Genomic DNA, 22,144 nt, shown 5'->3' on the forward strand with positions numbered 1-22,144 from the left:
TGTCTATAATAACTCCGGTCACGGACCGTGAAAAAAATATTTTTTTCCAGCGGATGTCTTAGTTACAACATGATTGAGCTAACTGGAGTAGTTTCATGTCGTATCCGACAACGGGAGGCTTTTAACAGATGACGTCCTGATGTTAGCTTTGCTGCTGCTGTTAGCTGTCCCTGTCAGCTGATGCTTTCTAGACATCGTGATTTCCCAAAACTGAATAAATACCACACATAGCAACTAAAAACTGCTTTGCTAGCTCAATCATGTTGTAACTAAGATATCCGCTGGAAAAAATATTTTTTTCACGGACCGTTTATTGAGTTATTACAGACACCGCTAACAGCTAACGGTGAGCCCAGCTAATCTACGATAACCATGTTATTAATTACAAAACATCACATCCGGCCTTGAGTATATCCAATCAGCACCAAGTAAACCCCAAGCCCCAGCCAGGAGTTTTACGGGGCCGTTCTGAGTACCTACTCCGAGGCAGGGACTTGTTTAGCCCCTGTAAAAGTTCCGGAACTCTGTCCTTCGGGGGTGGTTCCTGCGGTGGAGACACGCACCAACGGCCCCGGCCCCGTAAAATTACCCCAAAGTTCCTGCGGTGGAAACGGGCCTATACAGAGCCCGGTAACTTTAGAGGAACCTTCCTCCTACTCCGCTCTCTCAGTGGAGACACAGTGGTTGAGAGGGCCGAGCGAGAGGACGTTCCTGTAGTAGTTCCTGCCCCCCAAATAGTACCAGGAACTTCTTCAGTGGAAATGGGCCTTATATTTACACCCCTGGTGAGTAAACTAGTTATAACAGTGTGTGGACCCTGATTATTATAAAACAGTTCTCCAACACTAAATTAAGTTGGTGAGGACATTTAATCACCTCAACATCTTTTTATTTAATTTAATTTAATACATTTGTAACGTGCAGTTTCATGTCTTCTCACTGCCTTAGAACAGTCACTGGCGCTTTTATTGTGAAAGGCTCCACCGGAAGTTGGGCGCTCCGTCGCGTGCACCTTCACGCTCCGTGGTGAGATGGCTGTGGAGTCTCTGCTGGTTCCTGTGAAGTCGAAACGGGCTCTGTGGACAGACAGCAGGAGGCAAGAAAACGCGCCGCAGTCCGCTTCCTCCTCCATTTTTATAAAATAATAACGGTAAGACAGAACCGAACACGCTCCCGCCTGTTAGCATTAGCTAGTTAGCCCGCAGGTAAACAGCCAGGAGCGACACACACACTGAGCGCTCGTTTTGTCGGTGGCGTTCTCCCGCCGACGGTTGGTCTGGCGGGGGAGGGGCGGGGGAGGCAGCAGCGGCAGACAGCGAGAGACCGAGCCCGGTCTGCTGCTGTCTTTCTGTCTGCGATATGTCTGCCTTTGCCGCAGACACACTGTAGGACAGTCCCTCCGCTGTCCGCCTGTGTGAGGCCCCTGCCCGCCCCCCTGTCCCCTCAGCTGGGGCTGTAAATAATAGTAAAAGGCGAGCAACATGGCTGACGCTGGCCCTGCAGAACCTGCTCGGTGTTTGTCAGTGCAGATGATGACTGTATATACATTATTATATTTAACCCAGCCAGTTAGCGAGGTGGTGCTCAGACTAGTGAGCTAATTTACACTGCTGTAAACAGGAAAAGACTGAACACACACACACGTGGCTCAAACAGCTGTCAGTGAACCTTGATTTTTCACACGGGCTGGTTTTGCTTTCACAGACGCATCTGCTGCATTTGCTCAATCTAATGCGTTTATTAAAGCAGTAAACGCATGCACAGCCCTGGGATTTTATGGTGAAGGTGCTGAAAGCTGATTTGAATGCTCCAGTGTGGGGAAGGCCACGCCCCCTTTGTAACTTGTAACCAAATCAAAGCAAAGGTCAACTGGAGCCTGATCCTGCAGGTTCAAGTGCAACCCACCTGCCGACCAGCTGATGCTCCCACTGAGCAAGAATGGAAAGTTAGAGCAGGAAACATTACAGTTGTTTGCAGTACTCATAAACTGTATTATTACAACATGTCTATGAGCGTGTCTTATCTTCTTACATCATAGAGTACAACCTGCAATCAAGAGCTTTATTTTCTTAAGGCAGCGTCACCGAAATCACAGTACAATCAGGCTATCCTACTGACACAGTTTGGGTTTTAAATAACAGCTCTGGCATTTGACTTAAAGGGTAACTTTGGTATTTTTCAATCCGAGCATTTCATTTTAGTATGCTTTTTTTTTACGTCTCCACAGTGAATAGTTGTGGATGGTAGCAGTGGAACCGTTCTGTACCGTCTCCATGTTTGGTCCCCCCTCTGTTGGGGTTAGGGATGTCACGATTACTTGATTTCACTATTAACTGCGATTTTAAACGCCACGGTTAATTATTCGTAAAGATTCCTCAGCACTGTCACTCTCCAAAGATTATGCCGGGACGCGGAACCATATACAGTAGGCAGATCAGCGCAACTCTCAAGGAACGAAAACACAGAGGTGATTTTTGTTTAATTCCAATGGGATTATTGTCATTAAATCTTGTACTTTTTGGTTACTTTTCTTTGTTGCTATATTATTTTTGTCATGTTGGCATGGAAATAAATTAAACTTAAAGATCTATAAGGAGTGTTCATGTGATTTTACACATTTATAGTGTGAAATTAATTAATGCATAATAATCGTGATAATCATAAAACCGTGATTATTTTTCTGACAATAATCGTACCAAGAAAATCTATAATTGTGACATCCCTAGTTGGTGTACCTAGCACATAGATCTTAGGGGTTGGCGTCATCAAAGGATTCATGATACGATATTAGCCTGATATTTGGGTCGATATGCTGAGTATTGCGATTTATTGAGATTTATTACCTTTTTCACAACTGCCAATTATTTGATAGCGGCTAACACTAGTGTGAGGTGAGCCCTCATGTCCGTAGTATTCCCAGAGTACTTAATTCTCACATGACAGTTATTGTAAATCACATGTGTCACATCCAAGTCCTTCTTTCCTTCTGTGTGAAAAAAAAAATCCAAATAAGTCAAGATGTTTGATTTAAACGCAGACAACGCATTTCTGATTTCTTTCTTCTATGCCGCTGACTGAAACCTCTGCTGACCTCACCAGGAGAAAACATCAGCACCATCTAGTGGACCGAAAGAGCAATTGATTTTATTATTCTAGTACCAAAAGTTATATTTAAACGTATATTTGCAAAAATGAATGATGTCTATAATAAAAGATTGATACTTGGTGTTGCCACGCAAAATATCGAGATACTATGCTGTATTGATCCCCCCACTAATTAATATGGAAACCTTAAGGAGAAGACTTAAAGGATAACTTGCTACTGTCCAGGAAAAACCTGGGGGCAGCTGCACGAAACACCTTAAGTTAAGATTTTCCTTAAAGTCCTAGTTAAGATTTCCTCATGATAAAACTGGTTGCACTTATCACCCTTAAAGGATAACTGTGGTATTTTTCAACCTGGGCTCTATTTCCCCATGTGTATGTGTGCGTATGATTCATAGGTACAACTCATTCTAAAATTGGTTCAGTATTGAGGGAGGCGGATGCAGCCGGCAGCCGCGAAACGAGCTAAAACGGTAACGGGGGCAAATGCGTCCTGTATAAGTTTGTGCATTAAAAGTGCTTTTTAGTCTTAGTCAATTTTAGAATGAGTTGTACCTATGAATCATATGCACACATACACATGGGGAAATAGAGCCCAGGTTGAAAAATACCGAGGTTATCCTTTAAGGGTGATAAGTGCAACCAATTTTATCATGAGGAAATCTTAACTAGGACTTTAACGAAAATCTTAACTTAAGGTGTTTCGTGCAGCTCCCCCCTGGTTTTTCCTGGACAGTAGCACGATCACTTTCTGCTTCCTCGAAATAGCGATGCGCCTGACCACACCTCGTTTAAAGACCTAGTCTTACGGGGGCACAGATGGGCACAAGTACTGTCAAGTGCGTTGGTGTGAGACCAGCAGTGACAGTTGTGCGCCGCTTTGCGCCTGTACTAAGATCAGGAACTTAAAGTACTAGAACTAGTCTCTGAAAACACATGTGAGGAAAACTGGAGCTTTGTTGATTCACAGAGCTGAAGTCTGAACTGTTTGGGCAGTGCTTGATACAATCCAGATGTTTTGGGGGCGACCAGAGGGAAACGTTCAGCGTGTGATAGATTTCTCAGTCTGGAGTTCCTTACAGTACCAGTACTGTGTGTGTGTGTGTGTGTGTGTGTGTGTGTGTGTGTTTTCGCTCTCAGTTTCAGACTAAGCTCCACCTCTCTAGTTTCACTACACTGAGGTTATGTTTTGGACAGAATGAGTCGTTGCTGTCCAGCATCGCTCTGCCTCTCATGACAACAGATGACTAATCGTGTGTTGCCCGGGGCAACAGAAGGGAAATCACCACGAGCTGCAGCCAAATGCTGCAAAATGTCTCTTTGTGTTTCTGGTAGGTTAGTTTCCTCTGCAGGTGAGCAGCTGTGAGCAGCAGTGTGTTGCAGTTTAAACATCTGTACTGATGAAGCTGTTCGTCAGCAGCCCTGATGATCGTCAGAATAGAGCACGCATTGGTTGTTTTACTGACATGAGGGGGTGATGTTTGTTCCTTAAATGTGCAAATCAAAAGTCTACAAAGTGCCGTAGATGACATGTTTTTCAGTATTGAAGATAATGTTCTTGATGAATTGTTGGGTCTGTAAATTGTCAGGATGTGGTGAAAAAGGCCCATCACAATTGGAGCTTTGATCAGACCCAAAAAATCAGACCCAACGCTACTTAAACCCGCAGTTTCTGTCCAAGCTCCACCTGAGCCTGAACCACGGCAGCAGTTTTGGGCCCGAGCCTGACTCAGTGACCCAAGTGTACAATAACATCATGATATTTTGCTGTATTTTTACGATGACGATATTGTTGACGATATGACAAATGAGTAAAAAAGAAATAGTTATACAGTTTGCTTACGTGGAGGAACTCTGGGTAAGCGCAAGAAGGTCTAGAAGTTTCGCTTCTCTTGTACTGTGAAAAAGAAGGAGAAACTGGTGGCGTCGTGGAGTGAAGACGAATCGGTCTTTATGTCTGTGGATATGATCATTTATCCAGGTCATAGTTATCTCAAGGCAATTGAATCGAACGCAGCTGGACTTAGTTTTATCTTAGAAGACGTTTCACCTCTTATCCAAGAGGCTTCATCAGTTCATGCTTGTCTGACTAGGCTGGAACTAGTCTAACAAGCTGTTGTGGAAAAACCCAGGTATTTAACCTCTGAGGAGGTCTTCACAAGGCCAATAGGCCCGTTTCCACCGCAGGAACTTCGGGGTAATTTTACGGGGCCGGGGCCGTTGGTGCGTGTCTCCACCGCAGGAACCACCCCCAAAGGACAGAGTTCCAGAACTTTTACAGGGGCTAAACAAGTCCCTGCCTCGGAGTAGGTACTCAGAATGGCCCCGAGAATCTCCTGGCTGGGGCTTGGGGTTTACTTGGTGCTGATTGGAAATACTCAAGGCCGGATGTGACGTTTTGTAAATAACAACATGGTTATCGTAGATTAGCTGGGCTAACTGTTAGCTGTTAGCAGTGTCTGTAATAACTCAATAAACGGTCCGTGAAAAAAAAATATTTTCCAGTGGATATCTTAGTTACAACATGATTGAGCTAGCAAAGCAGTTTTGTGTTGCTATGTGTGGTATTTATTCAGTTTTGGGAAATCACGATGTCTAGAAAGCATCAGCTGACAGGGACAGCTAACAGCAGCAGCAGAGCTAACATCAGGACGTCATCTGTTAAAAGCCTCCCGTTGTCGGATACGACATGAAACTACTCCAGTTAGCTCAATCATGTTGTAACTAAGACAAAAAATATTTTTTTCACGGGCCGTGACCGGAATTATTACAGACACGGCTAACGACGCCCCTACGTCGCCCCGGTGGTCGCGCAACGATTAACTTTACAGGAACCTTCCTCCTATTCCGCTCTCTCAGTGGAGACACGGCGGTTGAGAGGGCCGAGCGAGAGGACGTTCCTGAAGTAGTTCCTGCCCCCCAAATAGCACCAGGAACTTCTTCAGTAGAAACGGGCCTGATGATGTCATCGGTTCGTCAGTGCTCCAAAGGTGTGTCAACGACGGTCGTTGAAACTCCTGCTGCAACGGTGGTCGTTGGAGTCGTTACAGTCACGTGAGGCCATTTGTGAACGACCATTGTTTTTAGAGGTTAAGATGTTAAATCTCCTGGGCAAGGATGAAAGGACAGCGTTATAGGTGGGGGATAGGTAGTTCCGCAGACCTCCTCCTCTATTAAGAGATGAGTCGGTCTTTAGTTCAGCGGGTAGCTGGCACTTATTTTAGTGAGACAACTTAGTTCTCGAAATGGTTTGCCTCTCATTCCCACGGTTTCCTCCCACTAAAATAGCGTAGCGAACCAAGGGAGGCTAGTAGCGAGCTGAGGCGACAAAATCCAAATGTAAAGTTTGTACGCCAACACAGTCTATCTTCATGGATTCTACTGATGCCGAATTGAAAAGGACACTGTCGACATGTGTAGCCTTTTATCTTGTGTTTCTAGAGTTATGTGTTTTTGCAGACATGTAAGGAATTCTTAATATGTCATATTTCTTAAAGGGAGTTTGGTGTAAGATTTTCGATTAGGAATCTAGTTGTAGTCTTGCAAGTAGTGACCCTACAAGAACCCCAGTCTTTGTAAAATCTGATATTGTGTGACTAAAAGCTCACATTGTTTTTAGATTTGAGGGGATGTCAGACTTCACTCTTCTAAAAGTAAGAGTTCAAAGTCTTCTCGTGGACGGTAGGCATAAAGTGTGGCTATAAGTTGACGCTAATTTGCTTTTTTCATTGATCAATTGACGGATCGTCTCAGCACAGAACTGGCAAATGTTTCTGTTGTTCAAAATAATTAGCATCTTTTAGAGTTTAGCATCCTGTCCTGAAGGTCCCAACGAAGCATCCAGTTTCTGGTGGTAGTTTTGTTTTGTACGACTCGAGGCTTCAGTTTGAGTTCGGTGATTTTCAAATGTAATTTATGTAGAAATGTCTCTGTTCTGCTGCGTCCTTTGTGTTCTGTCTCCAGCTGTTTCACTGAAGTAGCCTGGTGACTTTAAAGTCAGTAATGAAAGAAATAAAGCAAAAACAGAGCTTCCTGTCTGCGTACGGCTGTTAAATGTGGCTGTATATCTGTCGGGTTCAGTCAGGGTGGATCTTGAAGATGTGGCCCCAGTGTGTCTGTTGATCGTCAAACTTGTTTTGTTTTAACTTTAACAGTTGTTGACGACTCTTAAATTGTAATGTTCTCAGTTTTCTTTACATTGGAGGATGTTATTTGGTGAAAGGTCCTGAGCAGAGCAGACAGCGTAGGGGACAGTGAGCAGTTAGAGGGTCACATGTTACATAACACCCTGCCTGCAGATAAATAATACAATGCCAGCCGTCCTCACAAGCTCCACTGATCAATAATTGAAGTCTCATGTTCAGGACATGGAATCTTTTGCAGGCTGAACTTACGCTGCTCCGTTTGTGCCAACGGCAATCCACAGTTTTAGTTAGTGCTTTCAGTTTTCACAGTACAGTCTCAGATAAAACAAAATATAAACGGTTCCCATGGTCATGGAGAACCTGGAAAAGTCATGGAATTTTGTTGTGAGAATGAAATTTTCACAGTAATCTTCTGTGAATAATCTTCCATGTAATGTAATATAATGGCAGACTTATTTTCTGTAGCTCTCGACGTCACAAACTGTAGATCTAATACTCGTCACGGATGTTTCTCCATTTTCTCCCGGCGTTCCTTCTCTCGCTTCATGTATGCCAGCTAGCTGAAGTTAAGTTTGAATAGAGTTTTAATACGATATGTTTGAAAAACACTGCGGAAATAGGGCAAGAAATAAAAAAAAATTCATGGGTCCTTGAAAATTCATGTTTTTTAAAGTTTGTCCATGAGAATATGTGGGAACCTTGAATATATCTGGTGAATTCAGGGCAAGATTTTGATGTCAACTTTATATGTATGTACTGAATATGTACATGCATTATGTCAGTGTAATGTCTGACTTCATACTAAGCCAGGATGCATCGTGTATAACCGTCTCTGCACGGCTGAAAGGAAGTAACACCCAGCACATCAGATAAAAACACTTACAGGGTTATTTCTAGATTTTGAGGTTGGCTTGTATATAGTCAGTGTATTATCTTTAGTAGACGATGGTAATTGTGGTCCCAGTTTGGAGAAGCAGACAGAGTCCCACCAGGGAAGCTCAGCATTACATTGCAGTGGATGGTGGTCAATATCAAAGCAAATTTTAGCTGCCTTAACCTTTTGAAACCTGGAGCGATGTCACTTTTCCTGTGATGCTTTCAGACACCTTTCGCAAGTATTTGAACCTCTGAACCCTGAGCAAACTGGTGCAATTTCCTTTCAAAAACCTGGAGGGAAAAGGTGATGAGCAACTTCGTAAGAAATGTCACACAAACTGCAAAAAGTTAATAGATTTAGAAAATTATTTTAAAAAATTGAGGAAAAAAAAGGTTGGGAAAATATATTTATAACTATCATTATCATATATTTAGAATTATTATAATTTTCCAGGTCATTTTCTTCTGTGTTTGTTTTTAACTTTATTATTATTAACTAATTTTCTTGTTTTTAATTTTCTCTTTTTGTAACTTTTTTTTTCATTTCTCCTTTAATTACTCATTAGCCCCTTTTACACTGCCAGATTTTCCGCGAATGTTGGGCCGTTTTGCTGGCAAGCTGCGAGCGTTTAGACACACAGAGCCGGATTGGCAAGTTGATCCGAGGTGCCCAATTTTCCGCCTTGTAGGGTAGACATATTGACGGAACCCTGTTGATGACTTGTGGGAGGAGCTGTTGATGACGCCACACGTGCGAGCCACTGGCGGTGGATAAACAGGAAACAGCTGATAGCAGGAATTAGCGAGCAGCTAGTAGCAAGAGGGAAACACAAACCTGACAGACACTGTAAAGATGAGCAACTGGGGAGACAAGGCATTGTGCGCCCTCCTTGTCCTCGCAAACGAAGAGGCCATTAACCGTCAGATGACGGGGACGGTGAAGAACGGGCCGACTTACGAGAGAATTGCCGAATCACTGACCAGCGGCGGCTTCCCTCCCACGTCACTGTTTACGTCACACGCTGAGCTACACGTTTTGTTACTTGCTCACGCCCCCCATTGCCCCGAAAAAGGCACATTCTGTATAAACAAAAGTAGGTAGGCGGCATTTTGCTGCACTCCCCGATTTTGTTTTTATACTGCCAATGCTGAAAAAAGACTGATTGGGCTTTCCTGCTAATTTGCACAACTCCTGTTTAAAAGGGGCTATTGCCTTCTTCACATGTTTTTGAAAGACAGCAAGCTAACTCGTTCATGTTTCAAAGGGTTAAAAGAGGCCCAAGGATTTTGAAAAAATCGGTGAAAAAAATCCTTAATGTTGCATCCACTTAGACCGATATTGACTTTTTTAGGTGGGCCTCTTTTAATGTGGCAAAAATACGTTTGGATATCAACCCCTGCGCACACCAATGTAATGCTGAGCTTCCCTGGTGGGACTCCTGCCTGCTTTTCCAAACTGGGGTGCGCTGACCTTCATCTACTGAAGATAATACACTGACTATATATAAGCACCTCATACAAGCCAACTTTAAAAATCCCAAAATAACCCTTTAATGAATGATGAAACATTTAGTAACATCATAAACACATGAATCATACACATACTGTCTGGCATATTTTTATGAAGTGTGAATTTTTTGAATTTCTGCGCACATTTTGGGGCTTCACATGCAGTCAGGAGGAACATCAGGAGGAGCTGCTGGTTGTTAGTTATGAACTGAACTGACGTGTTACACAAAGCTGCTGTGAGGAATAAATTAAGGAGGGTCTGATTCCTGCTGAGTGATGAGGCCTGCAGTCAGAGTTCAGGGCAGAATGCAGAGGCAGGCAGACAGGTGACATGTCGCCCCCTGCTGTTCACAACCAGAGGAATTCAAGGGATGTTATTTTTTTCTAGGGCTGTCAACTGTGTTCTTCCTCAGTGTTGTGAGTGTCTTGGCCGCTCGGCTGTAGTAGTATGATGACAGGTGGTCGAATATGAGCTGATTAAAATGGAAGGAGTCTCTGTCTGTCTGTCCTCTGATTTTCTCGACAGCCTTTTACCTGATTGACTTCACACTTGGCAGGTGAATTTCTGAGGATCCAAGGAAGTGCAGTGTCGAGTGAGAGCTCTTCAGATGATGTTAGGGGGCCCTTATTAACTGTTACACAGCCAAACGGCACCCTGGGTACACCTCATTCATTCAAGAACAGATGAAGACCAGCACCCAAGAAACAGCACCGGGCTTTGAAGCCAATTTGACATGTGGACATTACAACGTCTAGGTCCGTCACGTGAGGCCATTTGGCCCCAAAAGACTTTTACCCATGGACTTAAACATCTACTTACATTGTGAAAGAGATGTCTGTAAATTTTTGTGAGCATTATTTGATTTGATTCTTTAAGAAATACATAACATCCCTGACCCAAGGAAAGAAGGATGGGGAGCACGTTGCTTCCAATTCATAAGGGTCAAACGTCTCGCCAGGAGAGTAGTGAAAGCTATAACCACGTGGGCTTTATTTGGTAAGATAACACAGGATTCCTTCAAAGTTGGGTTGGGGTCCAACTGGGTTTCATACATCTTGCTAGAGGTTTGGACATAACCAAAACACATGCATTAACTCTGCTGGCTGGCCTCTACATCGAGGGCATAACGGTGCAACATTTGGATAGAACTTTGCCAGTCTAGCATTAGTAAGATGAGCTCTATGTAGTACTTTCAGTTGTGTTATGCTATGTTTAGCAGATGTGGATGATGCAGGTATGTATCACGTCTAGGGCAAAACCAGAGGTTAGCTGCTTGGCAGGCGGGATTGTCTTGTATGCCCGCTCTAGGGGCCCAACGATGTGGAAGCAGAGCAGAGGACTGGGCGATTATACACGTGGAAGATGAAATGTTTTGGCGTCATGCGCGACTGAGCAACTTTCAGTGCAATAAAAAGGGCCCCACCTCCAACGCTGTATCCAGTTCTCTTTATAGATCCATGGTGAAGAAAAACAGACCAGAAAGAGCGGTGTAACTTTCAGTATTAATGGTTTTGTTACCTGAAATAGCCTCGTCCCAAACAGTTACGGACGCAACCGTGCCATGGCAGGTGTATTGGTCAGTTGGGTGGATGAGCAGTTCTCGAGAAAGCTGCAGGCCCCACTGAACATGCTTGTTTTCATAGGCACTGCACTAGTAACCAGGGATGGGAATCGAGAACCGGTTCCTGTTAAGAACTGGTTCCAACTGGTCCAATTCATCGACATCATTAGCCTTTATGCTTAACGATTCCCTTATTGATTCTTTTCATTACGCCGAATCTATGCTCGTCAGTCAGCAGCCCGTTCAACAACAAAGAAGACGTAATGGCGGAGAGACAGAAGCGGTCAAAGCCGTAGCTTCACTTCACGCTGTTGTTAGCCTCCCTGGAGCTGCTAGCCCAGTTTGGAGCTTCGGCGCATCCCCGCTCCTGTTGTCGGATTTCATGGGAACACCAAGGATGGTAAGATGAGGGCAGTTGAGTTGATTTGCACGCTATTTGTTGTTATAATATGCTGGGCTAGCTGCGTTAGCTGCCTCACCTGAGTTAGCTGCACTAGCTGCGTGGTGTTGACACACTCAGGCTGGGGATGCTTTTTTTCAAATCTTTCTCATCGTCTTTCTAAACTAGACCATGGCTTTAAGATTCATAATAAAACGTTATTGAAGCAGATGTCTTGGGTTACAAACAACAGGAGGTGATATCATTAATTCACAGGAGGAATCGATAAGGGAATCGATAAAGAATCGGATCAATAAGCAGAATCGATAATAGCATTGATATCAATAAAATCCTATCAATTCCCATCCCTACTAGTAACTGCATTACTGTTTCATTCGTCATTTGTTTTCAGATCTTTCAACGTTGTTAAAATGTTGACTTTGTGTTCACCCGTCACAGGTTTGGTTTCTGCAGATGAGCAGCCTGAATCCTGAAAACCGGGAAAGCTGTTGAACATCTAATCAGCCCTCCTGACCACTGGAGACTGGGTAAATACTGATACACCTGCATTTATCTTTTTATTGTCTTTTATACGTGTGTATAAAGTGCTGCTGCTGAGTTTGAGTACAGACAGACATGTTGATACCTTGCGTTTGTACTTTACATGACATAAATTGATCTCTGTCAGCCTCTGCAGATGTTTTACAGACTGCCTGTTGTTTTTGTTGTTGCTGCTCCTCACCAGTAGATGTCAGTAAAGAATCTGATTTCAGCCTAGCAGAAGAGTGAATGGATCCAAGGACAGATTTTGGATGTGTTTTGTTGTTAGTAGTCATTTTGTTGCCCCTAACATGGGACAATGTGTTGTCTGTTTAGTCCTCAGACAGGTTTGTGTTGCAGCTGTGTGGCCGGGCAGCCTGGCTGCCTCCCTGCCTCCAGATGAATGAAGAGCACTCCAGGACACAGAGACACAGCTGATGCAGGTCAGAGGTCACTCCATCTGCCAGTCAGTAACATTTCATCTGCTGATACTCCGTGTTCATAGGAGCTGGAAAACCCTGTCATTAGATAGAATAAAAATATGTATGAATGTAGATGTTTGCAACAGAACTGGCGACTGTCTTTTTTTAAATCTGACAGCAGCAGTATGGGAGTCGTTAAAAGGCTAGAGGACACAAACCCAGCTCTGTTTTATCTTAGCAGGAAGTTATATTTGAATTAACAGTGTGTGATGAATGTGCTGTGATTTGTTTTCTCCTCAGGGCATGCAGGTGTTTCTGCAAATATGATGAAGAAAAAGAATCCCCATAAGTGAGTTAACACGGTCTGCAGCTCATGTTTCTTTATTATGGCCAAAATGATCGGACTCAAATGTCCCGTAAACGAGTTCATGAAATCAGAACAAGAGATACTGTTTCTTTTCCCACATTAGAGAATTTAATAGATGCAACTCAGAGTACAAACAGTTCACATCATCTCAAAGCAAATAATGTTGACTTATTTTGTTTCATGTCTCCTTGAAGGAAACATAAGAGCAGTCTGGGTCCGACCACCAAAGTTCTGTCACAGCCACGACGCAACATCGTCGGCTGCCGGATCCAACACGTCTGGAAGGAAGGAGGAGGACACGTGATCTGGAAAGGGACAGTGCTGGACCAGGTGAGCAGAGGGTCAAGTAACTACTAACAGAGGAAGGGATTAATGGAGCCTTCCTGTAGATCAGCTGCAATGCTCTCGCCATTGGACCAATTTCAAGTATTGTTGTTCCCATTAGTCACTTAGACACAGACACATGGGAAACTAGAGTTCAGGTTGAAAAATACAGAAGAGAGCCTTTAAAGATTTGTGAAAGGAAGCACAAAAACAAAGGAAAAACAATGTTTCATATCTGTGTGTCCACCAGGTGCCAGTGAACCCGTCTCTCTATCTGATAAAGTACGATGGTTTCGACTGCGTTTATGGTCTGGAGCTTCACAAAGATGAGAGGGTTCAGGGACTGGAAGTGCTCCCTGACAGACTGGGTAAGACTACTCTTATCACATATACGTTACTGTCAGCAAAACATAACATTTGAGATATTATGACATGCAGCAAAGGTCCCCAGCTGATTTTAATTTTTCTCCCTGCAGCTAAATCCCGTCTAACGGACGTCAACCTAGCGGACACCATGATCGGTAAAGCAGTGGAGCACATGTTTGAGACAGAGGAGGGTCCAAAGGAGGAGTGGAGGGGGATGGTGCTGGCTCGGGCTCCTATCATGACCACCTGGTTCTACATCACCTACGAGAAAGACCCGGTACTCTACATGTACCAGCTGCTGGACGACTACAAAGAGGGAGACCTTCGCATCATGCCTGACTCAAGTGAGTGAAGCACTCTTACTCAGCATTTGTTTAACTCGTTCAGCGCCCTATTATGTTCCAGTCACAACAAATATATATATAGAACTATAGGACCACCCAATGGGTGACATCACGGTGGCTATACAGTCTATGGCTAGCTCGGACCTCTTGGTTCGTTGTTAAATGCTTTGTGTTGAGGTGATATTTCAGGCTTGCGGTTCTCTGATGGTACGAATGTTACTGACTGCTGAAACTGCAGAGAACGCTGCTCCTATCAACAGTTCAGTCTGGACATTTTTTAAATGTAAATGTTCCATTCACGGGGCCGAGCAGCGCCATCTCGTCTGCCTCCATCATGTGACAAAGACACTGTAGCCTTCAATGACACACCGGGTCAAAGGGCACCACGGAACATGATTAATCAGCATTTTTTTCTGTGATTAATTAATTGAAATTAATGCATTATTTTGACAGTCCTAATAAATATAGGCCTGTTTACATCGCAGGAACTTCGGGGTAATTTTACGGGGCCGGGGCCGTTGGTGCGTGTCTCCACCGCAGGAACCACCCCCAAAGGACAGAGTTACGTAAATTTTACAGGGGCTAAACAAGTCCCTGCCTCGGAGTAGGTACTCAGAACAGCCCTGAAAAACTCCTGAGTAGGGCTTGGGGCTTACTTGGTGCTGATTGGATATACTCAAGGCGGGATGTGACGTCAACAGAAAGCGACAAAATATGCCGCGTCGCCCCGGTCAAAATGGTCGCGCAACGATTACGTCACATCCAGAGCCCGGTAACTTTACAGGAACCTTCCTCCTACTCCGCCCTCTCAGTGGCAACACGGCGGTTGAGAGGGCCGAGCAAGAGGACGTTCCTGTAGTAGTTCCTGCCCCCCATATAGTACCAGGAACCTCTTCAATGGAAATGGGCCTTATATCGGTACCATGAGGTACCAAAGACATCAGCCAAACGTCTGTTTGGTTGTTTGTCAGCAAGATTAGAGAAAAACTACCGGCCTGAATTTCATTAAACTTGGTGGAAAGCTCTAGCATGGGCCAAAGAAGAACCAATTAAATTTGGGTGTGGACCCCAGTCATGGGGGCGGATAGACTAATTATTTTTCACTTTAGTTAAATTGTCAGTATCAGCACGCAGCTCTTGTCTTGGATGTCTCAAACAAATATAAGATGGCTGAGCCGAAATGGTGGCGGCTAGCAGTGCAGTGCTAACAGGGCTAACAGTGTTAATGGGTGCTAGCTCACACTTGCTGGGGCGACCTGGAGGGGAACTGGAGGGTGGGCGTTAGGCTGATATTACGAGAAAGGGCATTTGGCCTTGACGGAGGTCTGTGTTCTCCGATTGTCCTTTAGTTTTCCCTGTTATACCAGAAGAGTAAACACCAGGCAAGATGGAGGACGTGTTAATACCAGTTAGTGCTAACACCTCCCCCTCTCTCTGTCTCCTTGTAGATGACAGCGTCCCGACGGAGAGGGAACCTGGCGAGGTGGTGGACAGCCTGGTGGGTAAACAGGTGGAGTATGCCAAAGAGGATGGCGGCAAACGAACGGGCATGGTGATCCACCAGGTGGAGGCTAAGCCCTCCGTCTACTTCATCAAGTTCGACGACGACTTCCTCATTTACGTCTACGACCTGGTCAAAACTTCATAAGACTTTGCGGATGCCCCTCCTGCGTGACAGAAACAAAATGCAGCACATGTTGAAGCATCTGATCCAGCGCTTGTTCTTCAGACCATCAAAGACAAAAATAAAGACTGAAGAAAAAGAATTCTCACAATGGACGGATTGGGAACAATTAAGATGGAAAAAAAACAGCTTGGTGAAATTGAAGACTCATCTGTGACCATTGTAGATCCCTCAAATATATGAAAAAAGGTCATGGTTTTGCATCATTTAAAGGTCCAAAACTTTCCAAATGCACCATAATACCCTTCTGAAAACATCAGAGACCTCCAAAAAAATCTGTTTTACTCTAGAAGAAATTTTCAAAAGGACACCGCCTTCTGTTGAAGCGAGACTGAGTCTTTTTAGAATCTGACCTCCTATACAAAAATTAGCCTAACTCTCAAAACCTTTCCCAAGAAACTAAACCGTCAAATTCATTTTCAGTGTCTGACACCATGACAAAATTGAAAGTCGTCAAAGATTTCTGGCCACAGAAAAATGAGCGGCAAAGAAGTGAAGTCTAGAACTGGTTGTGGAAAGGGCTTCAAAAAGGAAGACGAGACGAAGGAGAATTCTCGGACTGAATAGTGTCGTTGAAGGTCCATCGTCTTCGACATCTGTCTCATGCAGCAAGGACTGGCAATAGTACGGAAGCCCATTTCTGCCAGGAAAAGAGAAGCAGATGGGTAATAATAAGGCTGGACATCACTGCTGATTTCCCAATTCGATTCGATTCAATAATGATTCCATTAGGTAGGTTCATTACAACAATGCAGATGCCTTCTCCAGTGGTGGGGTTTGTTTCGGATCCGACGTTTTGCAAATTGCCCATCTTGTTGATGTCTTGTTAAATGGCTTCCAAGTCTTGTGGTACTTCCACAACTATATTTCGTTGCAATTTTGCACATCTTACGTACGGCTTTTGTCCAGCTCTTCTTTGTGTACATTAAATCCTAAATGCAACCAGACATCTCCCTTTAGGCTCAGTGGTGCCGTCGATGGAGCAGGTCCCGACATGTATTGATTCAGCTGAGGTTCAGTAGTCCCTTTCATAGTCAGATCTCTTGGGGTGAAGAACCAAAAGCTAATAAGACCAATCAGGCGAAAGGTCATGGATCCATTGGAAAAGTCATATATGAAAAGCTCGATCTTGGGAGTTTTGAATCGATCTGGATTGTTCAATTGAAGATTGATGTGAATCAGAGAGATTTTTTTCCCAACCCAGTTGGAGTTAGCAATGATAGAATCAAAAATAGTCATTGTAAGTTGAAATGATGAGATATTAAGTCAAAATTTTGTTTAAATCAAAATTAGGACATATCAAGTAATGTCAACATAGTATCTCCTAATTTAACATAATTTTGACTACTTAGACATTGGAATTTGATTTGGTAAAGGAATAAAAACAAAATTAGTCACTAGTAAGTCAAAATTATGACATGCTAATTCATTTTAACATATTGTCTGCTAATTTAATATAGTTTTCACTAATTAGAACTCATAATTTGATTTGGTATATGAATGAAAAAACAAAAATAGTCATATTAAGTCCAAATTAAATGATACTTTGTCAAAATGGATATTCTTAATCAAAATTAAGACATACCGAGTAATTTTTACTTGCCATCTCCAAATTTGACATTATTTTAAGTAATTATAATTATAAGTCATACTTTGATTTTGTGAATCAAAGTTTTTAATTTTGATTTACTATATCATCATTTTTACTAAATATTTGGCTAAAAATCTCAAGTTTTACTTGGTCAACAGTTTTTTTTATTTTGTTTTTAAAAAAATTTTATTTCAACTTGGTGAATATTTTTTCAGCAGTTATCTCATAATTGGTGTGCTTGATTTACCACGATAATCTTAATGTTTCTCCACACTTTACATGCCATCTTTTTTTTTTCTTGGCCGAAATGGGATTCCATATAACTGAGATCCATAAGACAGGAGACCACACACACTGGTCCCAGTTTAACATCAATGCTGGACTTGACACTTTCTGAAGCCTTGGAGAAAAAAAAACAAAAAAACAATCACAGACACACAGAGACACTTTGGAAATATCCCCAAACTTAATTTATGGCCCTTTTGTTTAAATGAAGGTTGATTGAAGAGACGGGATCTGTTGCGGTTGTTGTACAGAACAAAAGACAGATTTCTTCATCATATAGCGCGCTTCTTACACAGGCTCCATCTCTCCGACTTCAGCTGAATATTCATGAAGAGTTTCAACAAATCCTGATTTTTAAAAAAAAAAGATGGGGGCTTTTTTCTTTCTTTTTGCTTTTACAATTGCCAAAACCCCTTCCTGTTGTGAAGTTGTTTGGTGTTAAAGACGATCGGACAGCTTTCTCTTGTGATTTCACTGAAGCCTTTGGATTTGCTTTCGTGTTGTCTTTTCTAAGTCGTCGACGAAGGAGTTAAAAGGACGGAGGAACGACACTGAAACTTGGCCAAAGCCCTTTCTGTCCTTGGCAGTTTGTTTTAATGTTAAAAACCTTGTTATGGACAGACAAACTGGATCTGAGGTTTATCGGGCCCTTCTGCCTCCGTTTGAACTTCACAGTGGTGGATTCTTAATGTCAAAATTTGTGGATTTAAGGACTGGAAAACATGATTCAATGCACCTTAAATCTTGGGAGATGAGACGAAGAATATTCCCTGGACAGTTTGTGAACGTGTCGGACTTAAATTGTCACCAGAATCTACAAGATAAAAACAAATCTACTGTAGTGATACAGTGACGTTTCTAAGGCCTCAGTGGCGCCAGTTCACATCCATGTCTCTGTTGAGGAAATTATTACTGAAACAAAAGTATCCCAGTTTGTATTTACACACAAACCAAAAGATTTTGGACTCCTGGTGATGCAGATCCGCTGCTCTCCTGGCCGTCTGAACAAGTCTCTGTTGGACGTCCACGAGATGATCTGGTCTGTTCCACAGCATGTATGCAGTAAGAGAGGACAGTGGTGTTTAGTATATATGAAGAGATTAACAAGTGAAGGGTTAAATTTCCTTTTATACAAATGTACATTTTATTTTATTTGGATTTACTCAAGACTGAAGGTTTTCTATAACCACGTTCTGTACTAGTTGGAAGTATTTGAGCTAAATTTGCAGTTTGACAGTTAGAATGGAGCTGTTTTAAATTGATATCCCACATAAAGTTGCAACCAGCTGTATTTGTAGAGCAGAAAATAATCCCGGAAAAGCCTTTAATCAAAACAAATAACATCGAACACAAGGCAGTTTGACGGCTTGTTGGTTCATTAAAGGAGACTTGTGTTTTTTTTCATGTATTCTGATGATGTTAGGTATGTTTGCATCTGCTATTTGTGCCGGAAAACAAGGCAATATTTCAAAAAATTTCCATTTACTGTAAAACTAAGACGTCAGTTTTTGGTGTTGAACAAAATTGTCCACTGGTAAATGTTCAGTCTTTTTATTTTTCTTCCGAAAACTGAGTAAAGAAACCAGTAAAGGTCAATGAGCCATGCATGATATCCTTAAAGGGTAACTTTGGTATTTTTCAACCTGAATATTTTCCCATGTTTAATGGGAACAGCAATTTTGAAAATGGTCCAGAAGCAAGAGCCTTGCAGCTGGTAGCAGCGAAACAGTGAATCCACGTCCACTAAAAGTGTTTGTTTTTGTCACTGACAGGCTCAGATTATTTTCTTAGTGTCTGACCACATTATGGAAAGGATCCCTACAGAGATAACCATTTTGTATTAAAGAGTAAGATCCTTTTTGTTTAACCACTAACAGCCTTGAAATCCCCATCATCAAACCCACCAGACTCCATTTAAATAAATTGTAATTTTAGCGTTTTCGGTGCCAGAATATTTTCACATCTAACTGGGTGAATTAATCGTTAAATAAATCCTTAACTGCTCAGTGATTATTGGAAACATGGAAAGATGAACCAAGAAGAAAAAAGCAGAAGCTGTTGAGCACTGTGAAGTTATGTCCACTAAAAGTTGTTGTTTTTGTCACTGACAGGCTCAGATTATTGTTAAGTGTCTGACAACATTATGAAAGGATCCCTACAGAGATTGAGCTTTGTGTTAAAGAGTAAGATCCTTTTTGTTTAACCAGAAACAGCCCCAAAGTCGCAATCTTCAAACCCACCAGACCAGATAGAGGCAGCATGTTGTCACATCTAACTGGGTGAATTAACAAAGATGTCTATCTCTGTAGGGATCCTTTCCATAATGTTGTCAGACACATAGAATAGAACAATCTGAGCCTGTCAGTGAGAAGAACAAATACTCTTAGTGGACGAACAATGATGGTGCGAACATGCCCAGAGTGGTTACATTGCAGCCTGTTTTCCTGCTCACTAGTGGAGCAGTTTAAAAATGTGTTGCTCCCATTTGTCACAGAGACACAAAATCATGCACAAAAAGGGTCCAGGTTAGAAAAATACTGACGTTACCCTTCATTCAATCAGACGTCTCGGCTGACTCGCTGTACAGAACAGAGTAACGTATGAAAAACCTTCAGTCTGTGTACTTCCTGTGATGTAGTTAGTTGCCGAGGCAGATTACAGCTCTTATTATAACCGCACTAAAAAAAAAAAAACTGGAAAAAAAAAAAAAAAAAAAAGACAGACTCTCCCAGAGATCTGTAGGTTTCTGCACTTCTATATCTCTTTTTGTTTTTCATTAAAGAGAAGTATGATTGTGATCATCTCAACAGGCACTATTTTTTAATTTAACGAGATAACGTGTCGTCACTAAGACTTGTTTCGCAGCCGGGTTATGTCCAATTCAGTCAGTTAATTTCAGTTTGTTGTTAATGTTGGAATGACATGGGTCTTCTATCATTCTTCTGCCTTGTATTTTTTTTGTTTTTGTATGTTTTAAAATGTATGTTAATAATTTTTATTGTTGATGGAAAACCTGACACGGCGTGCTTTGCTTTCTTTCCAGTGTGGCCTGAGTGATTCATTCAACTTCCTGTTTGGTTGTACGTTCAAAACTGAAGGGATAGTTCACCCCAAAATCAAAAGCACATATTTTCCTCTTACCTGTAGTGCTGTTCATCAGCCTAGATAGTTTTGGTGTGAGTTGCAGAGTGTTGGAGATGTAGAGATGCTGTAGATGCACACTTCCTTCTTCCAGAGGTCACACTGCAATGATCACAACTGTCTTCAGACCTTTTTGCACTGAGGTCTTCTTCTTTGAGTTAGCTGCTAACAGCTACTTTTTAAATCTCACATGGTGGGTCTCACACTTAAAGGGAAATTTCGGTTTATTTCAATCTGTCTCCTGTTGTCCTAAATTTGTTTCAAGTGACTAGTGACATAAAAATAATAGTTAGCATGTTAGCTATTAGCCTAGATACAGCCGGGGCGCATAGTAGCGTCAGACCTGTTAAAACGTAAGTGAACGGGCAACCTTCAAGTGCAAAGTTAGTCCACTAAACAAGCTTTTTTTCCACAAAGACCGCCTCATATCATTAGGATAAATGTCAGAGAACATATAGAAAACGACATGTAAATGTGTTGTCTTACCTTACCGCTGTGCTGCCATGTTTGTTTACCATCTAGCTCTGCTTTCCAAAGCCCGGCCAAAATATCGCGAGAACAAGCAGCGATCTCATACCATACCTGAAATCTTGCGAGAACAAGCAGCAACAGCTGGAAGGCAGGCAGTAGCCTGCAAAGTTCATTCATTTATTTTATGAAAGATTTAAAGAATAATGGCTGACTTTTTGCCAGACTTCGACTTTGTGGAGGAGGAATTTGATTTTGCAGAGTTTGATGGCCACCCTTATTTATTTGATCCAGAATACACTGACGAAGAGCTTCGTGAAACTGAAGAACGGAGGAGGAGAGAGAGAGAGGCGCAACAGGTAGAGGACGAGAGAGGAGGAATGGCTGCTGCAAGGCTGCGTAGCTCTGGAGATTGGTGGTGTACCTGTGAATGCTGTGCCCCAGTGCCCACAGAAGAGGAATGCCTCTGTTGCAAGGAATGGGACCGGTTGCAGCCTTATTTTCAAGGTCTGGATGTGACCGAGGACGAGACACCTCCACCTGGAGTAGTATCCAGCTGGGCTTTATCTAGAGCTGGTGAGATATATTTTGGCCGCGCTTTGGAAAGCAGAGCTAAATGGTAAACAAACAAGGCAGCACACCGGTAAGGTAAGACAACACGTTTACATGTCGTTTTCTATATGTTCTCTGACATTTATCCTAACGATATGAGGCGGTCTTTGTGGAGAAAAAGCTTGTTTAGTGGACTAACTTTGCACTTGAAGGTTGCCCGTTCACTTACGTTTTAACAGGTCTGACGCTACTATGCGCCCCGGCTGTATCTAGGCTAACGGCTAACATGCTAACTATTATTTTTATGTCACTAGTCACTTGAAAGAAATTTAGGACAATAGGAGACAGGTTGAAATAAACCGAAATTTCCCTTTAACACGTCATCAAAACATCACACCCATGCTGCCCATGGTCCCGTCCTAACGGCAGTCACCGTTACTGCTTACCCTGGAGCCGAGATGCACCAATCACATCGGTGTATCTG

General features: G+C 42.6%; 1 protein-coding gene across 1 annotated transcript; it reads left to right on the forward strand.

The window, feature by feature from the left end:
• Nucleotides 1-990: 990 nt before the first annotated feature.
• On the forward strand, nucleotides 991-16,730 carry spina (spindlin a). Its single transcript, XM_033646304.2, has 8 exons — nucleotides 991-1,150; nucleotides 12,036-12,124; nucleotides 12,453-12,559; nucleotides 12,839-12,887; nucleotides 13,100-13,235; nucleotides 13,480-13,597; nucleotides 13,706-13,939; nucleotides 15,388-16,730. Exons 3-8 carry the CDS (start codon nucleotides 12,520-12,522, stop codon nucleotides 15,585-15,587), a joined length of 777 nt encoding a protein of 258 aa, XP_033502195.1. The 5' UTR covers nucleotides 991-1,150; nucleotides 12,036-12,124; nucleotides 12,453-12,519; the 3' UTR covers nucleotides 15,588-16,730.
• Nucleotides 16,731-22,144: the final 5,414 nt, after the last annotated feature.

The sequence above is a fragment of the Epinephelus lanceolatus genome, chromosome 19, assembly GCF_041903045.1.
Source record: "Epinephelus lanceolatus isolate andai-2023 chromosome 19, ASM4190304v1, whole genome shotgun sequence".
Classification (NCBI taxonomy): Eukaryota; Metazoa; Chordata; class Actinopteri; order Perciformes; family Serranidae; genus Epinephelus; species Epinephelus lanceolatus.

Excerpts from the sequence above, each read along its gene's own strand:
- spina (XM_033646304.2), top strand. The coding sequence starts at position 12,520 with ATGAAGAGCACTCCAGGACACAGAGACACAGCTGATGCAG. Across the intron at positions 12,888-13,099 it reads AAGAAAAAGAATCCCCATAA|GAAACATAAGAGCAGTCTGG; the intron begins GTGAGTTAACAC and ends GTCTCCTTGAAG. Across the intron at positions 13,236-13,479 it reads AAGGGACAGTGCTGGACCAG|GTGCCAGTGAACCCGTCTCT; the intron begins GTGAGCAGAGGG and ends TGTGTCCACCAG.